The sequence below is a fragment of the Drosophila hydei genome, unplaced genomic scaffold, assembly GCF_003285905.1.
Source record: "Drosophila hydei strain 15085-1641.00,03,60 unplaced genomic scaffold, DhydRS2 tig00000063-arrow-pilon, whole genome shotgun sequence".
In the NCBI taxonomy this organism is placed as follows: domain Eukaryota; kingdom Metazoa; phylum Arthropoda; class Insecta; order Diptera; family Drosophilidae; genus Drosophila; species Drosophila hydei.
The window spans coordinates 510,661-525,159 of record NW_022045657.1 but is presented as its reverse complement, the minus strand read 5'-3'; the positions used below and the strand labels follow the sequence as shown (position 1 = coordinate 525,159).

The 14,499-nt window shown below is 41.1% G+C and overlaps 4 protein-coding genes across 6 annotated transcripts; 3 read left to right on the top strand and 1 right to left on the bottom strand.

Annotated features, from left to right (window-relative positions):
• Nucleotides 1-420: 420 nt before the first annotated feature.
• LOC111596702 (solute carrier family 22 member 14) lies at nt 421-2,264 on the top strand. Its single transcript, XM_023311021.2, has 3 exons — nt 421-1,132; nt 1,196-1,846; nt 1,906-2,264. The coding sequence occupies exons 1-3, from the start codon at nt 421-423 to the stop codon at nt 2,262-2,264; spliced, it is 1,722 nt and encodes a 573-aa protein (XP_023166789.2).
• Nucleotides 2,265-2,982: 718 nt separating this feature from the next.
• LOC111596700 lies at nt 2,983-3,512 on the top strand. Of its 2 annotated transcripts, none has more exons than XM_023311018.2 (2): nt 2,983-3,300; nt 3,362-3,512. In XM_023311018.2, exons 1-2 carry the CDS (start codon nt 3,093-3,095, stop codon nt 3,499-3,501), a joined length of 348 nt encoding a protein of 115 aa, XP_023166786.1. In that variant the 5' UTR covers nt 2,983-3,092; the 3' UTR covers nt 3,502-3,512. The 2 variants fall into 2 exon arrangements, with proteins under 2 accessions (XP_023166786.1, XP_023166787.1); XM_023311019.2 differs by having other exon boundaries at nt 2,983-3,304; nt 3,362-3,441.
• Nucleotides 3,513-3,519: 7 nt separating this feature from the next.
• LOC111596701 lies at nt 3,520-4,046 on the top strand. Its single transcript, XM_023311020.2, has 2 exons — nt 3,520-3,593; nt 3,650-4,046. The coding sequence occupies exons 1-2, from the start codon at nt 3,544-3,546 to the stop codon at nt 3,942-3,944; spliced, it is 345 nt and encodes a 114-aa protein (XP_023166788.1). The 5' UTR covers nt 3,520-3,543; the 3' UTR covers nt 3,945-4,046.
• A 1,526-nt stretch (nt 4,047-5,572) lies between these two features.
• Nucleotides 5,573-14,249, bottom strand: LOC111596704 (rho GTPase-activating protein 92B). 2 transcript variants are annotated; one of them, XM_023311023.2, is made up of 5 exons: nt 14,045-14,249; nt 13,435-13,712; nt 10,727-10,902; nt 6,601-7,567; nt 5,573-6,535 (listed from the first exon to the last, which is right to left on the bottom strand). In XM_023311023.2, the coding sequence occupies exons 1-5, from the start codon at nt 14,089-14,091 to the stop codon at nt 5,703-5,705; spliced, it is 2,301 nt and encodes a 766-aa protein (XP_023166791.2). In that variant the 5' UTR covers nt 14,092-14,249; the 3' UTR covers nt 5,573-5,702. The 2 variants fall into 2 exon arrangements, with proteins under 2 accessions (XP_023166791.2, XP_023166790.2); XM_023311022.2 differs by having other exon boundaries at nt 5,573-6,538; nt 14,045-14,248.
• Between the last annotated feature and the right edge of the window lie 250 nt (nt 14,250-14,499).

Genomic DNA, 14,499 nt, shown 5'->3' with positions numbered 1-14,499 from the left:
ACACATATAGGTCCAAGATTGAAGCTAACTAATAGGGCTATATCGACTCGTCAAAGGACGTCACGTGAATTTGTTCTTTTCATTAGTTGCTAAACAGTCCCTGCCAAAAGTTTGTGTACTCTTTACTTATTAACATTAGTGAAAAACCTTACCAAACAAAAACGAAAAAGAAAAGAAAAATAGAATCACCTATTGACATAATCGTTTAGGCAGAGTTCAATATTTGCTATCGTCGGACATCTGAAATAAATTTCAGTGACAATTTGATTAGCGACGATATCGTCGCCTAGCACCTGCTGCGGGCCCTGCTCGGCAATTGTTCAGACTTTTTGATGGCAGCGCCAAGCTCAAGCGAAGTCGCAGTTATGCTGGAGGTTCGAAGCTCGTAAGACGTGGTTACTCGATTCTATATATGTGAGAATGCACGAAGGCTACAGTCCCGCCGAGGCCAAGTGGAACAAGCGTCGTCCAACGCCCACGCCGGAGGCACATGCCCGCTTAAGCCATATATACAGCAGCCAGGATGCTAAGCAGCAGCAGGAGGAGGAGGAGAAGCTGCCACAGACTCCAGTTGGAGATGTCATCTCGCATGTGCTGGGTGACTTCGGCATCTTTCAGCTGCGTTCCGTGCTGATCATCTTTCTGTGCAAGCTACCGGCTGCCTGGTTTATGGCTCTTATAATATTTACCGCACCCGAGCTGTATCCCGGTGAGGAGTATTGGTGTGACACGAGCGCCTATGGCGGCGCAGAGAACACGAGTGTCACGGAGGATCAGTGCTATGTGCTGGTCGCATACGGCGAGGCCAACTATGCGATGCGACAGTGCCTGCAATTCAGCTATGCACACACCTTTCGCTCGCTAATCATGGAATTCAACTTGGTCTGTCTGTGCGACATCTTTGTGGCATGGTCCCAGTATTGGCATCTCTTCGGCATGTTCGTCGGCGGCGTGGTGGCCACACGGCTGATGCGTGTGCTCAGTCCACGTCGCGTCTACATCGTTGGCATCGGGGGTCTGCTGTGCTGCGGCACAGCCACGGGCCTGGTTAATGACTTCAGTTTGCATTGCTCCTTTCGCTGCCTATCCGGCGTCTGCTGCTGCTTCATGATGACAGCCGGACAAGTTATATGTGCGTAGCAGCTAATCCCGACCAGACAGCTCATTGAGATTTTGTTTCTTTTATCCTTTGCAGTTTGCGACATTACGGCGGGCAAGTACCGGCAGGGCGTGCTTCTACTGTACGAGGCCTTCTGGTCCGTTGGCATCATACTGTTGCCCGCCATTGCTGCATTTTCTCAGAGCTGGCGGCAGGTTTATGTGGGCATCACCTCGCTGCCATTAGCTATTGTGCTGCTGCTGCCGTGGCTGCCGGAGTCGCCGCGCTGGCTGCTGCAGCGCGCAGAGCCCACGGCTGCTGTGGAGCATGTACAGCAGCTGTTGCTGCAGGCGGCACGCATTAACGAGCGCTGCTCCAGGCTACCAGATGATCTCTGCCTGCAGCTGGAACTGCTGGGCGAGAAGCTGCGTTCACAACCACCAGCCGCCCGCTGGTTGGAGCTATGGCATGGCCATTCGCGTGCCAAGCTTCATATGCTGGCCACGCACATGGCCCTGGCCACCTTTCTCATCAGCCACATGGGCTTGCTCCTAAACATACGCACGTTTGGGCGCGACTATCTGACGCCCAATACTATGTTCATTGGCCTGGCCGAGATTCTTGGCTGTCTGCTCGCCGTCCACTTATGCAACAAGCACAACGCCCACAAGTGGCAGTGGGCGGGTGGCTTCTGCATGGTGGGCGGCTTCGTTGGCTGTCTGTGCTGGCTCTTGAATGGTGTGGAGAGTAGGTGTCTAATGCATGCTTGGCCAGTCGACAAATGATTTATACTCTTGCGCTTTCAGTGCCACAACTCTATGAGACTATGCTGTGGATGTGCTTTACCGTTCTGCCCAAGGCGGGCGTCTCCTGCGCCCAGTCCATGCTTATGGCCTGCATGGGCGAGTCTCTGCCAGCGGAGAAGCGTGCTCCGTTTGCCTTCTCGGTTGTCACATGGGCGCGTGTCTGGCTGCTCTCCGCCTCGTTTCTTACGCTGCTCAAGCAGCTCAACATTGCCCTCTCCCTGTCCACCTTCTGTGCGCTGGTTGTACTGGGCGGCCTTTGCACCTGCTGCCTGCGTACGCCCCGAGCAAGGCAGAACAGAATGCAACACGAGCAGCGGCTGCAGCAGAAGGAAGCTGACTGCTACAGCACGCACTTGTAATATGTGATAATTGGAAAAGTTTAATGACTCTTAGTTAAATATTGTATTTAGGAATATTTTTACATGTGTAAAATCGTTGAAAGACTAGTTATATAAGTTCAAAGATGAGATCTACAAATTAGTTTATAACTAAACCAATTATTATTTAATAAATATGTAAAAAATAATTGCATTTTTGATTTTTATTTCATTTGAAAGTTCATTTCCCTAAACTATCCATAGCCCAACGAATATCTATAAAATACTAAGAAAATTAAGAGAAATTAACTTCATTACATTTTCACAATTCTTGCAAATATCAATTTAGTAATTAAATTAACAAAAAGAAACTCGAAAAATCAAAGTTAAATATGGAAAAGTTTTTAATAAAATGTTTACATCTTTTCTATTCTGTTAAAATGAAAATATTCCAAATGAATTTGTTTTATATTTGGTGCAGATTACCCCAATATATAATAGAAGTACAGCTGTAAAAACAGATCCATTCAGAACATTGTTAACACACTTGGGCAATCAATTAGGCGCGCTCTGTGCTCTGCTCAATTCGGGCTGGCAATATAAGAGGCATAGATATTTTAAGCGCATTGCTCTACTGACTGTTTGTATGAGCTCGTAAAAGCAGCCGATGCCCCCCAGCACCTAGAACAAACAGTAAGAAATGCAAATCGATAAAAAAGAAACCATAAAATTGCCTAGAGTCGCGGGAATGGGTCACAAATTGTGGCGATATGTCATTGCTGGAGCAGCTTTGGCAGCGTTAGGACGTGCCCCGTGCTGGATACCGAGCAGCAGTGGCAGGTGCTGTTATCTCTGCTCCAATTGGATGCGATGAAATCGAAGAAATCGGCCTTTGCCAATACATCAACGGGCTACGGCAGGCACAAGCATAGCGGACACGCCAAAGGACACGCCCACAACAAGGATAAGGCAGAGGGCAAGGGCAAGCAGAGCAAGGAGCAGAAGCTGCCTGAGCAAAAGGATGAGCAGGATAAGGATCTAAACTCCGGCTTCGGGGACTATCTGCGCACGCCGGAGGGTCTGTAAGAACGAACTACACATAAAAGTCTGCCTTCTAATCCTTTTCTCTTCCCAACCAGCATTTGAGATGATGAAATTGTTTGTCTTTGCCAATACGATTATGTTGATTGTGACCATGGCCTGGCCTCATATTAAGGAACAGTTCTTTATGCTAAACCAATGGTGGGAAAGCTTCCGAGAACAGCAACAGAAACAATAGACCTAGAGAAATACTTGAGCTAACACACATTCCACCGATAAGATGGTGGGCCCATTCATGCAGGGTATATTGCTGATAGGCATTATCTATTGGTAAGCCTCTTATGCATGTAAGATTTCCATATACTTCATATATTGTGTGATCATAGGTATTCGAAGAGCATGATGTCCATGATTAATGATTATTATCGTAGTGAATTTCAACGTAAACTTCAAGCTGCAGGCGAGGCGAAGGCCGTCGAGGAGACGCCTCTAAATGTGGACAATTTTATGGACTATGTGCGTGAGCTGGAAACTAAGGAGCAGCCAACGAAACAGGCAGTTCCAAGTTCCATTAAGCCATTAAATATAGGACAAACCAAAAAGCTACTCTATTTCCTCTACATCACAGGTGTCTACCGCTTGCCTGATCTTTGCAACGCGGCTGACAGTGCCATAAGCTAGTTTTATATACGATATCAAATAGAACTGTTCTTATTTACTTAATAGTATATATTATATTTATTGCTCTAATCATTTTCTAAAGAATACAACAATCTTTTGTGTCGCAAATGTTTCCAGCGTTTTTTATTTCAATTGTAGCAGAATATATATTTCCAAATTTTTCAACATTATCTGAAGTTTTCAGCTATAAATACTATATATGTATATGTATATGTGTACGATGTGCCTTCAACTTTTGATTCATTTTTCCTTTAGCTTGGTCTGACTTCTATATAAATTCTATAATTCTCACACACTTTCTATCTTTCAGTTGAAGCGTTTATATAATATAATCTGTGTTTTTCTTAGATGTGAAAATATAGTGTTTAGATATGATAGACGATGTTAGGTGCAAATTCTTTGTTTCAGATAATTATATATTTTTCTTAGAGACGTTCAATCAGGTATTCAATTCAATTATGGCACAAATATTACGATTTGATCCTGTTAGGCTTTATAGAAATTTTAAATGGTTTGAAAAATAGTTAGATATATGTAGATATAGCTTATGGTTAGTTGTGCCTGGTTCTTAACTAGTTCAGCATAAAGAGCAATATATAAAAAGTCTAGAAAACAGTAAAAAATTAAGAAAAATAACTCAAGAGAGAATGGAAAGTTGTCATCGAGTTAACTAATTGTTGGAATAAGTATATTGCTTGTTACATTATAAATACCACCCATAACATCTCTATATTGCTTACCATATAAAGCGATATATAGCCAAGTAAACCTCTAACTGCTAGATAATACAATTTCAGATTTTTCATACATATCTCATTCACCTTTTCTTTTACCTATATTTATAACTTTTATACCCTGAATAAACGCTTAACTATATATTTTATATTCACGTACAATTAAAGTGTTTCATTTCAATTACAAATGGACGAAAGAAAATAGGTTAAAAGTTTATGAAATCATAAATGACTTTTAATGTATATTTTATATACACAACAAATATTCATACATCGGTTTAATATAGATAAAAAATAATATTAATAGTTGCATTACAAATTAATAAAGCAAAATACAGAGTACATAAAATTAAAATTGATAAGACTTTCGATAAAATATATATATACTATGTACATAGAACACGCTTGAGCGTTGCTTTATCATCTTCGCATCGTCTTCTTTTCGAAGAACTGCGAAGATAAGTTCAATTTCGGTTAGTACAAAGCGTAACAAATTTAAAAACGAAGGCAACAAATTTTTCAAATTTTAAATCACATTTGAAATTGTCTTTCAGAAAGTGGGGAACAGAGCAAAGCAAAATTAAGGAAACTCAAACCTTCGTGTTTTTTGTCTCTTCTTTTTCTGTGTATCACAACCTTTCAAATAAGGATAACAATAATAATTAAAAAATTGCGTAAATTTCGACAAAAATTGAGTTAATTCATGAATGCCTACTACAGACTAATACATGCGTATATAATATAATGTTTATATACTATATATTTATATATGTATATGTATATCTTCTCACATATGGCTAAAATAAAACACATATCGTTTAAATTGCAAAGAATACAAATGCTGAATACAGAATATTAAGTTGCTTTCACTCTATTATATATATTTTTATATAATTTAATGCAACTTATTGAAAGGCTTTGTTTGATTTGTTGATTTTTTTAAACTAAATTACTGTGCGTTCAAGTCTTACGGTTAACATATAGAAAGCGCCACCGGTTAACTAAGGATTCGCTATTGACTACACTATTCCGACTGCTTGCGTATTGTTGGCGGCGGCGGCGCTGGCACCGTTGGCCTTTTGGGCGTTTGAAATGAATTGGGCGATATGGGCGTGGAAGGCAAATTCTGCTGCTCCTTCTCTCCCGTTGACTGCTGATGCTCGTGATTATGATTGTGTTCTGTGCCTGCTGTACTAGTCATTGTTGTTGTTGACGCTGAGTTGCTAGTTGTTCCCGTCGTTGCCTCCTCCCGCGTGCCATTGGTATCACAATTTTCGTGTCGCAGTTTTTCTATGAACTTCTCCGTGGTGAAGCGTACATTGCCATTATCAATGATCGCCTGTGTCGGCGTTATGGCCTCATCGTCGCTTTTACTTTCGTACCTGGAGCCACCACTACCCCCTCCTCCGCTCCCCAGGCCCAATGCCACAGGTCGCTTGGGCAGCTGTGGCTTTTGTGGTAGGTCGGGCTTCAAACGAAAGCTGCCAATGCTATCGATGCTCCTGCGATCCGCTGTGGGCGAGGGCAGATTGTCTAGGCCAAAGAACTGTGTGCGCGTCATCGGAACCGGCTTGGCGGGCGTCACTGGTGGCGGCGGCAATGCCTCCAGCTGTGTGTGCGTTGGCTGACTGACTGCAGCAGGTTGCTGGAATGACGGCAGATTAGGCAGCGGAGGCTTTGCTGGTTTTTCTTGCTTCTCCTGCTTCTCCGGCTTGTCATCCTGATGCGGGAAGAGCTCCTTAGCATGCGGCCGATGACTGGACCCAACGCCATTGCTGGTGGACTCTGTTTTGGTTGGAGGCGACGGCGCATTGGGCTTCTGGCGGCGCAGCGTGCCATAGCGCGGGCTCTCCATGACTTCTAGGATGACACCGAAGAGAGTTAAATAGCTGCTTAAAACTTTACTCATCGTTAACACTTACCATTCTCATGCTTATCCAAATGCTCATTAGAGGAATTCGATTTGGTTTTGCCTTCGACAAAGAGCTTCTGACGCTGCAGCGTCACATAGAATTCGACATCGCCATCGAAAAAGTAATCCCATTGACTAATCAGCAGCTCGACAATGATGTTAGCAGCTGAGGAGCTGTTCACTTGGCCAATATAGTCGGCTGCTGCGTTGCTGCTCTTGTCGACACGCGGCCAGAGCATGTTCGGTGACATGACAATGGCCAAGTTCTGGGAGCTCATCTTATTGTGCACGGCCCGCTGCTGCATAAGGGCCAGAAAGCGTGTGAGGTAGCGCAGATTGGCATAGTTTTCTTTGGGCAGCTTGACTAAAATAGCCTTAATCTCCGTCTTGCGCTCCGCTTCGGTGTGCCGCTCCGCAATACGTATAAAATCCTTGTACAACCCGTAGGTGAGTAACGGCTCAGGCAGCTCGCGCAGATACAGCTTCAGTATGGAGCCGATGACATGGGGATCCTGATACTCCAGCGGCAGGGGTGTCTTCACATGCTGCGCCTCCAGCGCATGCTTCATGCGTCTCAGCTTAGTGCTGGCACAGCCCACACGCAACAGACCCTCCTCCTCGAGACCATGCTCCAGCAAGCAGCAACAGCAGAGCTCCACAATGTAGGAGATGTCTCGATGCGTCGACTGCAAATGTTCCTTGAGCGAGGTGCCAAATCGCGACTTCTCTGTGCCCTGTATGGTATCCTGAATGCGCGCCAGGGATGCATTCACATGCTGCAGCGCACGCTCATGATAGTTTCTTTGGTTGAGTACATAGTCCCGAATGCAGTTAACGATCTCGTCCTCTTTGGCAATTAGCTCCAGCATTTGTGCCGCCCATGCATCACGCTCCTTTTCCAGCTTCACTTCGCACTCTTCCTGCTGGCTCTTGATATGATTCACCTTGGCCGCGGGCTCATCCAGTCGTATGGCAGCCTGAAAGTGAAAAATGAGGCGTTCATCAGTTTAGTCAAACATTCCAACGATAAGAAATCTCTCGCTTGTCTTTCTTTTGTTTGGACTTGGCGTCATTTTCACACGCTTCTCTACACTGAATAGCCCTACTGTAATCTTTACCCACCTACAACTCGCATCTGTTGCGCGACAAGTGTCTGTGATTGTTGTTGCTGTTGTTGCTGTTGTTATGCTCATTGCACTCTCAACTAGTGCCCCATTAAGAGTAGCCTATAAATAGACCCTTTGGCCAGCTGCTCCAATCAATTCCTTTGTTGTACGCGCAAATGGCAACATTCACAAAGTAAATATTGTACATTTAATGGGCTTGTGCACGTCTGACCGATATTTGCGGCTAATTGAGACACCACACATTGCTTCAAGCTTTGACTCATACCTTGGGCATTAGCAAGTGGTTTTAAAGTCTACGGCAATTGATAAGAAACTCGTGAAGAGTATATCCTAAAGGTTTGTATGAATATTTGAAGGGATTCTTGAGCGTGAAAAATAAATACTTTAGAATAAATTGTAAGTAGTTAGACGTGATGGAACTTGAAGTATATTAGTCTTAGTTATAAATCTGAATAATATATATATATACTTAAAATGAGGAAACGCTTCTATTCTATACTAAAATACTTCTTAGAAATTCAAGGACATTTTACGTGTGCTCTGTAAAGAGTATTTAATCAGACGCAACGAACAATGCTGTCTTTATAATACTTCTTATCGCGCAGTACACTTTGCTCCGTCTACGTTTCATCAACGTCGTAAGTTTGCTAAAAATAAGCAAAATCGTGACAAATTACCCGCTCTCTCGCCCTCGCTCTCGCTCGCTTTCATTCACTCACCACTGGCTCTATGCCTCTCTCGCTCTTTCACTATGCTGCTGTCAATCAAACTGCAACAGGCAATGAGCAAACAATGGCATCTACCATCTAATTATAAACTTAAACCTAAACAACATATTCCAATGACAGTCAGCGTGTGACTCACAATATATATAATACATATGTATGCATATAAATATAACCTCTAATGGCCTAAATTAGAGTTGAAACTGGGTATGCGGGACAGCTACAAACATGACAAACATCCACAGTTAGCACTTGTAAGGTACACCAAAAATGATGTATGTAACTGTGTCGGACATATATCGCATATATAGCTCAATTAGAGTGTTCCCAATATGAAAAGCTAGAGGTTGCCCGCATAGCTGATTATTGAGCCAACTCGAATGTTTCGATAAGATTATGGAGCGCATACACGTAGGGTGTCTAAGAAATGCGACTAAAATATGTTACGACGGGACAGACAATTAGTAAGTTGAGCGCTGCGACTCGCTCGCTCGATCGTTCATTCGCTCATTCACTCATTGGCTCAATTTTCAATTATGATGTCACTTGGCTGCCCGGCAAAGTCAATGAACGTCTTCCGACACCTTAAACAGCACCCCAACAACAACAATTGCCGCTTGGCCCGCCTCTCCATATAAGGCATAAAGCGTGTCGTCGTGTTGTCTTGGCTTGTAAAACGAACGGAAAGCAATGCCAAAAGAAATATCATAAAAATAAAAACAAGAAGTGAACAAAATTGACAACTTCGGCATAAAATTTGTCAAGTAATCGTCAAATTTTAACGGCTAAAGCAGACAGTGAAGCCTCCTGCTAACAGAGAAGTGTTTGCCTGCAAGTTCTAGATATTTGAAAACTGTTCAACAAAGGCAAATTTTTCACATATTTTAAGTTTTTTTTTTGCTTGACACTTTTATATTCTCTTTCTGTAGAATTTTGTTTCTTTACACAATTTTTATGTCCTGTCCAGAAATAGTTCTGCAACAGCTGTTCGTTAATAGGGCGTCTACTGTACTACCAACAACTCTTGCCAGTTGCTAGAGAAATTGGAACAAGAACCGTTAAAAAGTCAAACAATCCTGCGACCATATCATAAAGACAAACGACGCCAAGCGACGTATAAAATCGAATAACAACAACAACAAAGCCAACAATTCTATTGTGAGATGATAAAGAAAGAAATAAACTGAAATTATAAAGAGAGAAAAAAATAAAGAATTGATTGCTTTCTTGGCCGGCGCTTGTCATCCGGTCGTGGCTGGCTATGCACAAAGCACAGTGCTTAAAAGTCAATGAGAAATGTGTGCAAAAAGAGCGAGAGATGTTTATCAGTTGGACAAGAGCGGAAATGGCCAAATTAACAAATTGGTATCACTATTGACAACTATGAGTAGAGCTTTAAAGAAGAATCATAAACAAAGAGAGAATTAAACGTTTCTTCGACTCAATTATAAGGCGGTACAATTGAGATATATCAAGATCGAACTTCACTATAAAAGATTAATCACAATAAATAGCAAAACAAGTTTCATCATATTTCATTAACAGAAAGCCCAGTCAATAGCATTAGATATTAGTTAGCATTCGAGAAGTTTTCGTATTGCCTGGAAAATTGATGACATGAGCGTAAACCTATTTCTATTTTCTCAAGAGCCATGGCTATATAATATTCATAGTTTCTATTTACAATATACATACATATATGAAAAGTAGCTTTGTTATATGAGCTCAAATGTGACATGAGCCCACTGTGCGATGCGGTCTCAGCTCCCCACAATTGAGAAGTTGTATAAATACTTATTGTTATTGCTGTTATTGTTATGATGATTGTTTGTTGTTTTGTTGGTGTCGCACTTCGACTGCTTTTCTCTACTGGGCTCTGTAATCGTGCTCTTTTTAAACATAATCAACACGCATTCCACAATTTGGATAAGTGCTACATTATCATCACAAATCATTTTTGAACAGCTGCTTACAATTTAGACTTGATTAACTTAACTTAAAGTTACGAAAGAAGCATAGTGGAGCAAGGGTAAGAGTAAGAGTTGCACAGCAAAACTAAAGTTGATTCAATATTGTTCACATTATTTTAATATTAATATTTTATATATCAATTTTTCAAGTTGCGTTTCTTAGACACAAATTCTAGAACTCTTATTTTTCATAGAAAACGTGTTTTTAATTGAAATCAACATTTACTTTTTACTGTGTACAACCTTTGCTGCAGAGAGTCAACGATTTATCTGCTGTCTGGTGCTTAGTTTGGGGCCGCGCAATGATATCTTACCTCATGGCTGCGTTTCAGTGAGGTGTATTCCTGTAGTGTGCGCGACACATTACGCTTTAGCGTTGAGATCTCTTGTATTTCTTTATCTAAGATGTTTTTTAAACGCCGCACAACTTTCGTCTCCGTTTCCAGTTCGCTCTCGATGATGCACTCGGCGATTGTCTTCTCCAACTCGGCTGCAAATTGCGAAAGAGTTTTTTTTAGTTTAAATAAATACAAAACTTTATTTTGATGATGTAAAGGATGCGTGTGAGTGTGTGTCTCTGCATTTCAGAGTGTCTAAGTGAGGAAGTCAATGCTTATTTAAGACCTTATCGCAGAAAAAAGGACGGTAGCAAATGTTGTTGTTATTGTAGCTGCCGGTTCAAAGTTGTGGGCCGCGCACTGTGGGAGCGGGCGCAGGCGCGGGCTCGGGGGCGTAACTATAGCTTCTCTGACGAAGCTGAGTAAGCAAAATTGTGATAATTGTGTTGAGTGCGACGCCGGCAGCGCAGCCTACAATGCATAGTAGAATAGGGGGCCCGCAGCAGGGGAAGAGGCGACAACACAAGTGAAGTATAAAATTGAAGATATGCTCGCTGTGGCTAAGAGAAGGCGATGAGACGAGAAGGTGGAATTAAAGCGTGTCGTGGCTAAGAAATAAATTACAAAAGGGCACACTTGGCACAGTGGGACGAAACCGTTATAATCGTTAAGGACAGTTTCCATTTTAGTAACGCCTTAGGTTTATTATACCTATATTTTATAATAGATCAAAAGTCATAATATAAAAATAGATGATTGCAAAATTGTTAAATACTCAATTTGCAAAAATTGGTATTGTCTTCTTTTGACCTACTTCAAATGCAAATACGTTTATATAACTTTTAAGTTGAGATGGAAACTAAAAAGGGAATGAAAGAAAAAGTGACTGGCCAGCTATACGCTCTAACTGCTAACAAATATACTATTTATACAATATACTTCCTTGTTAGCATTTGTGTACGTGAACTTTGTGTAAACTCAAATATATAGAGTTGATAAAATGCGAAACATACAATACACGTACAGAGCGACAGCTGAGCGGACGAGAGAGTATTATGCATGAATAGTTCACCTACTTTTGCATGCAGGCCAAACAAAGGCTTTATTTCGTTTCGCTTTATGTCGTAATGCTGTGGACAGAGCTTATCAAATGAACGTTGAACCAAGGTAAACTTGAAGCTGTTAATGCTGATGCGTCGCTGCCGTTGCTGCTGCTGCTGCTGCTAGTGCAGTCAACTAAATTGCAATTGCTGCACGCATCTACTGTGCCTATCAATGTGCCTGTGGGCCTCTCTGTACGTGTGTGCGTCTGTATGTGTGTGTCTCACATGCTAAAAGCGTAAGTGGAGTCAATAATGAGTAATACAAACAAAAAGTGGGTGGGGGAAGAGACGGAGAGAGAGAGAGACAGAGAAGAAACAGCAACAAACGAAAAAAAGGTGTGGGGGTTGATTTGAATATTTATATATCTATACATACATATATTTATATATATTTTTATATATTTTTCATATATGTATGTAAGTATGTATTTATACATATTTATATGTATTTATACATATTTGAGCAATTGTACATTTTATTTCGTTTTGGCGTAACTTTTACTTCTTTGCTCGATTTATCATAATCATAACATAACTACTCAGATTACTTTTACTTGGCTTTTGTCTTGCATTGAAAGAAATGCACAATGAAGTTTTGATTGAAAAAAAACCAGCCATAAAACAGGGCATTAAAAAGCGTGTCTTGCCAGGCGGGGCGACGGAGGGTCCAAATACGTAAACACAATAACAATCAAAACAAAAACAAAAAAATAACAAAAAACAAAAACTGTATAAATAGATAAGCAAATAAAAATAAGAGCGGCAGAGAGCAGCCGACTCAGCGAACGACTGTGTAAAAGAAAGCAACGAAAAAATCATCATAAAAATTATTATAATGATTAAAAAACGCGCTAAGCAGCAGCGACAACAACAATAGCAACAGCAAGTAAATAGTGATTTAGAGAGATTAGCCATATGAAGACTAAAGAATACCCTGTAGGGGTTTGTAATCTCAATCTGTGCTATATATGCCATAGACTTTCTGAATGTAGTCGTTTATTACATTGTAACATATGCCGATAATCGATATTTATTGATTTAATGAAGATATTGCAGATTTTAGGCAAATTGGATATGCTAAATGAGAATCAATTAAGTCTTCAAAAATCATTTACAGAAAGAGCCCAAGAACCTATACACACAAGCTACAAACTGCTTTCAATTTTAAACATTTATACAGTAGAAATATACCCATTTTTTATACATTATCAATGGGAATAGGGTATAATAATCGACATCGCTGTTGAGAAATGTAAATGCCACAAGGCCAAGCGCAGACAAGGCGAGGCCACACATACACACACACGCACACTTAGCGCACGCAAGCCCGTGACACACAGTCATCAAAGCATATGCATAGAAATTTATGCGCTCATATGTATACACATACATGCACGCAAACATACGCATAACTGTGCACACCTTGCGCTTTTAAGCGGTTTCGTGTTTAATTTTTTTCAATTTAGAATTTTTTCTAGGTGGCGCCCTTATCACAGCCAGCGAGACGCCGATAAAACTAATACACACACACATTCTCATATATACACATACACGAGCTAACATTCAAAATCAGCTACTCACCGCAATTCGCTAAAACCTTGTGCAACGGTATATCCTTAGGTAACTCCTTGGCCGACTCATCTAGTGCTTGGGCAATCTTGTAGTGCGTGTTCTTTTTGATGCGCTTGTCGTGCTCCTCGATAGTGACGGTGCCATTGCTGCTGCTACTGCTGCTGCCTCCACTGCTGTTGCTGAGTGCTGGTAATTTGCGCACAATTTTCTCAATGGTATCGCGATATCGGTCTACCTGCTTCTCAATGATCTCTAGCTCAGAATCTTTGCAGTCCGATTTTGTAGATCTGTGTGAAGTAACAAAGCAAAACAAAACAAGAGGAAATCAAATACAGATACAGAGATATCGATATATATGTAAATGCCATTACACGCAAATGCCGTTAGGTCATCAGCGACGTAAGAAACATGCATATAAAAAACGTAAGCGTTGCGCTTTATTTTGGCATTGATTTGTTTTTGTTGTGTTTGTTGCTGCTGTTGTTGTTGTTGTTATGAGGCAACACCTGCGCCCGCCGCTGGCTGCTGTCGCTTTTGTCTGGCAGTTTGTCGCGTCTTCACGGCTCCCGCCGCTGCCGCTGGATGGCGACTGCCTGCGCCCCCTGGCCTTTGAACTTACCTTAAGTTTTCAGCAGCAATTTTAATTTTTGCAAATTGTTTCTTCATATTGTTGCCGCTTTGCACACAGACTTCTGACCGCCGTTTTACGTCTAACAAAAACAAAATGCACTTTGTTGTGGTTTATATTACTGTATTAAATTAGCTCGGCATTTACAAATATTTTTAAACACTGGCAAAAATTAGTCATTCTCTGACGACGAATTACTGAAAAATGATGTAAAGTCAAGGTATGTGAATATCGATCAACTATCGATGGCTGTCACTCAGATAGAAGTTGCATGAACTGAAACAGTAACTATCGATAGGCAAGGAATACCCCTACATGACTGCTTAAAGTTAGCTGCATAGAAACTATCAAAATTGAAAATAAAGAAAAATATATTAATATTATTATGATAAATATAATATATTGAAATATGGGATTTGTTTAATATTCGATTAATTTACTTATCG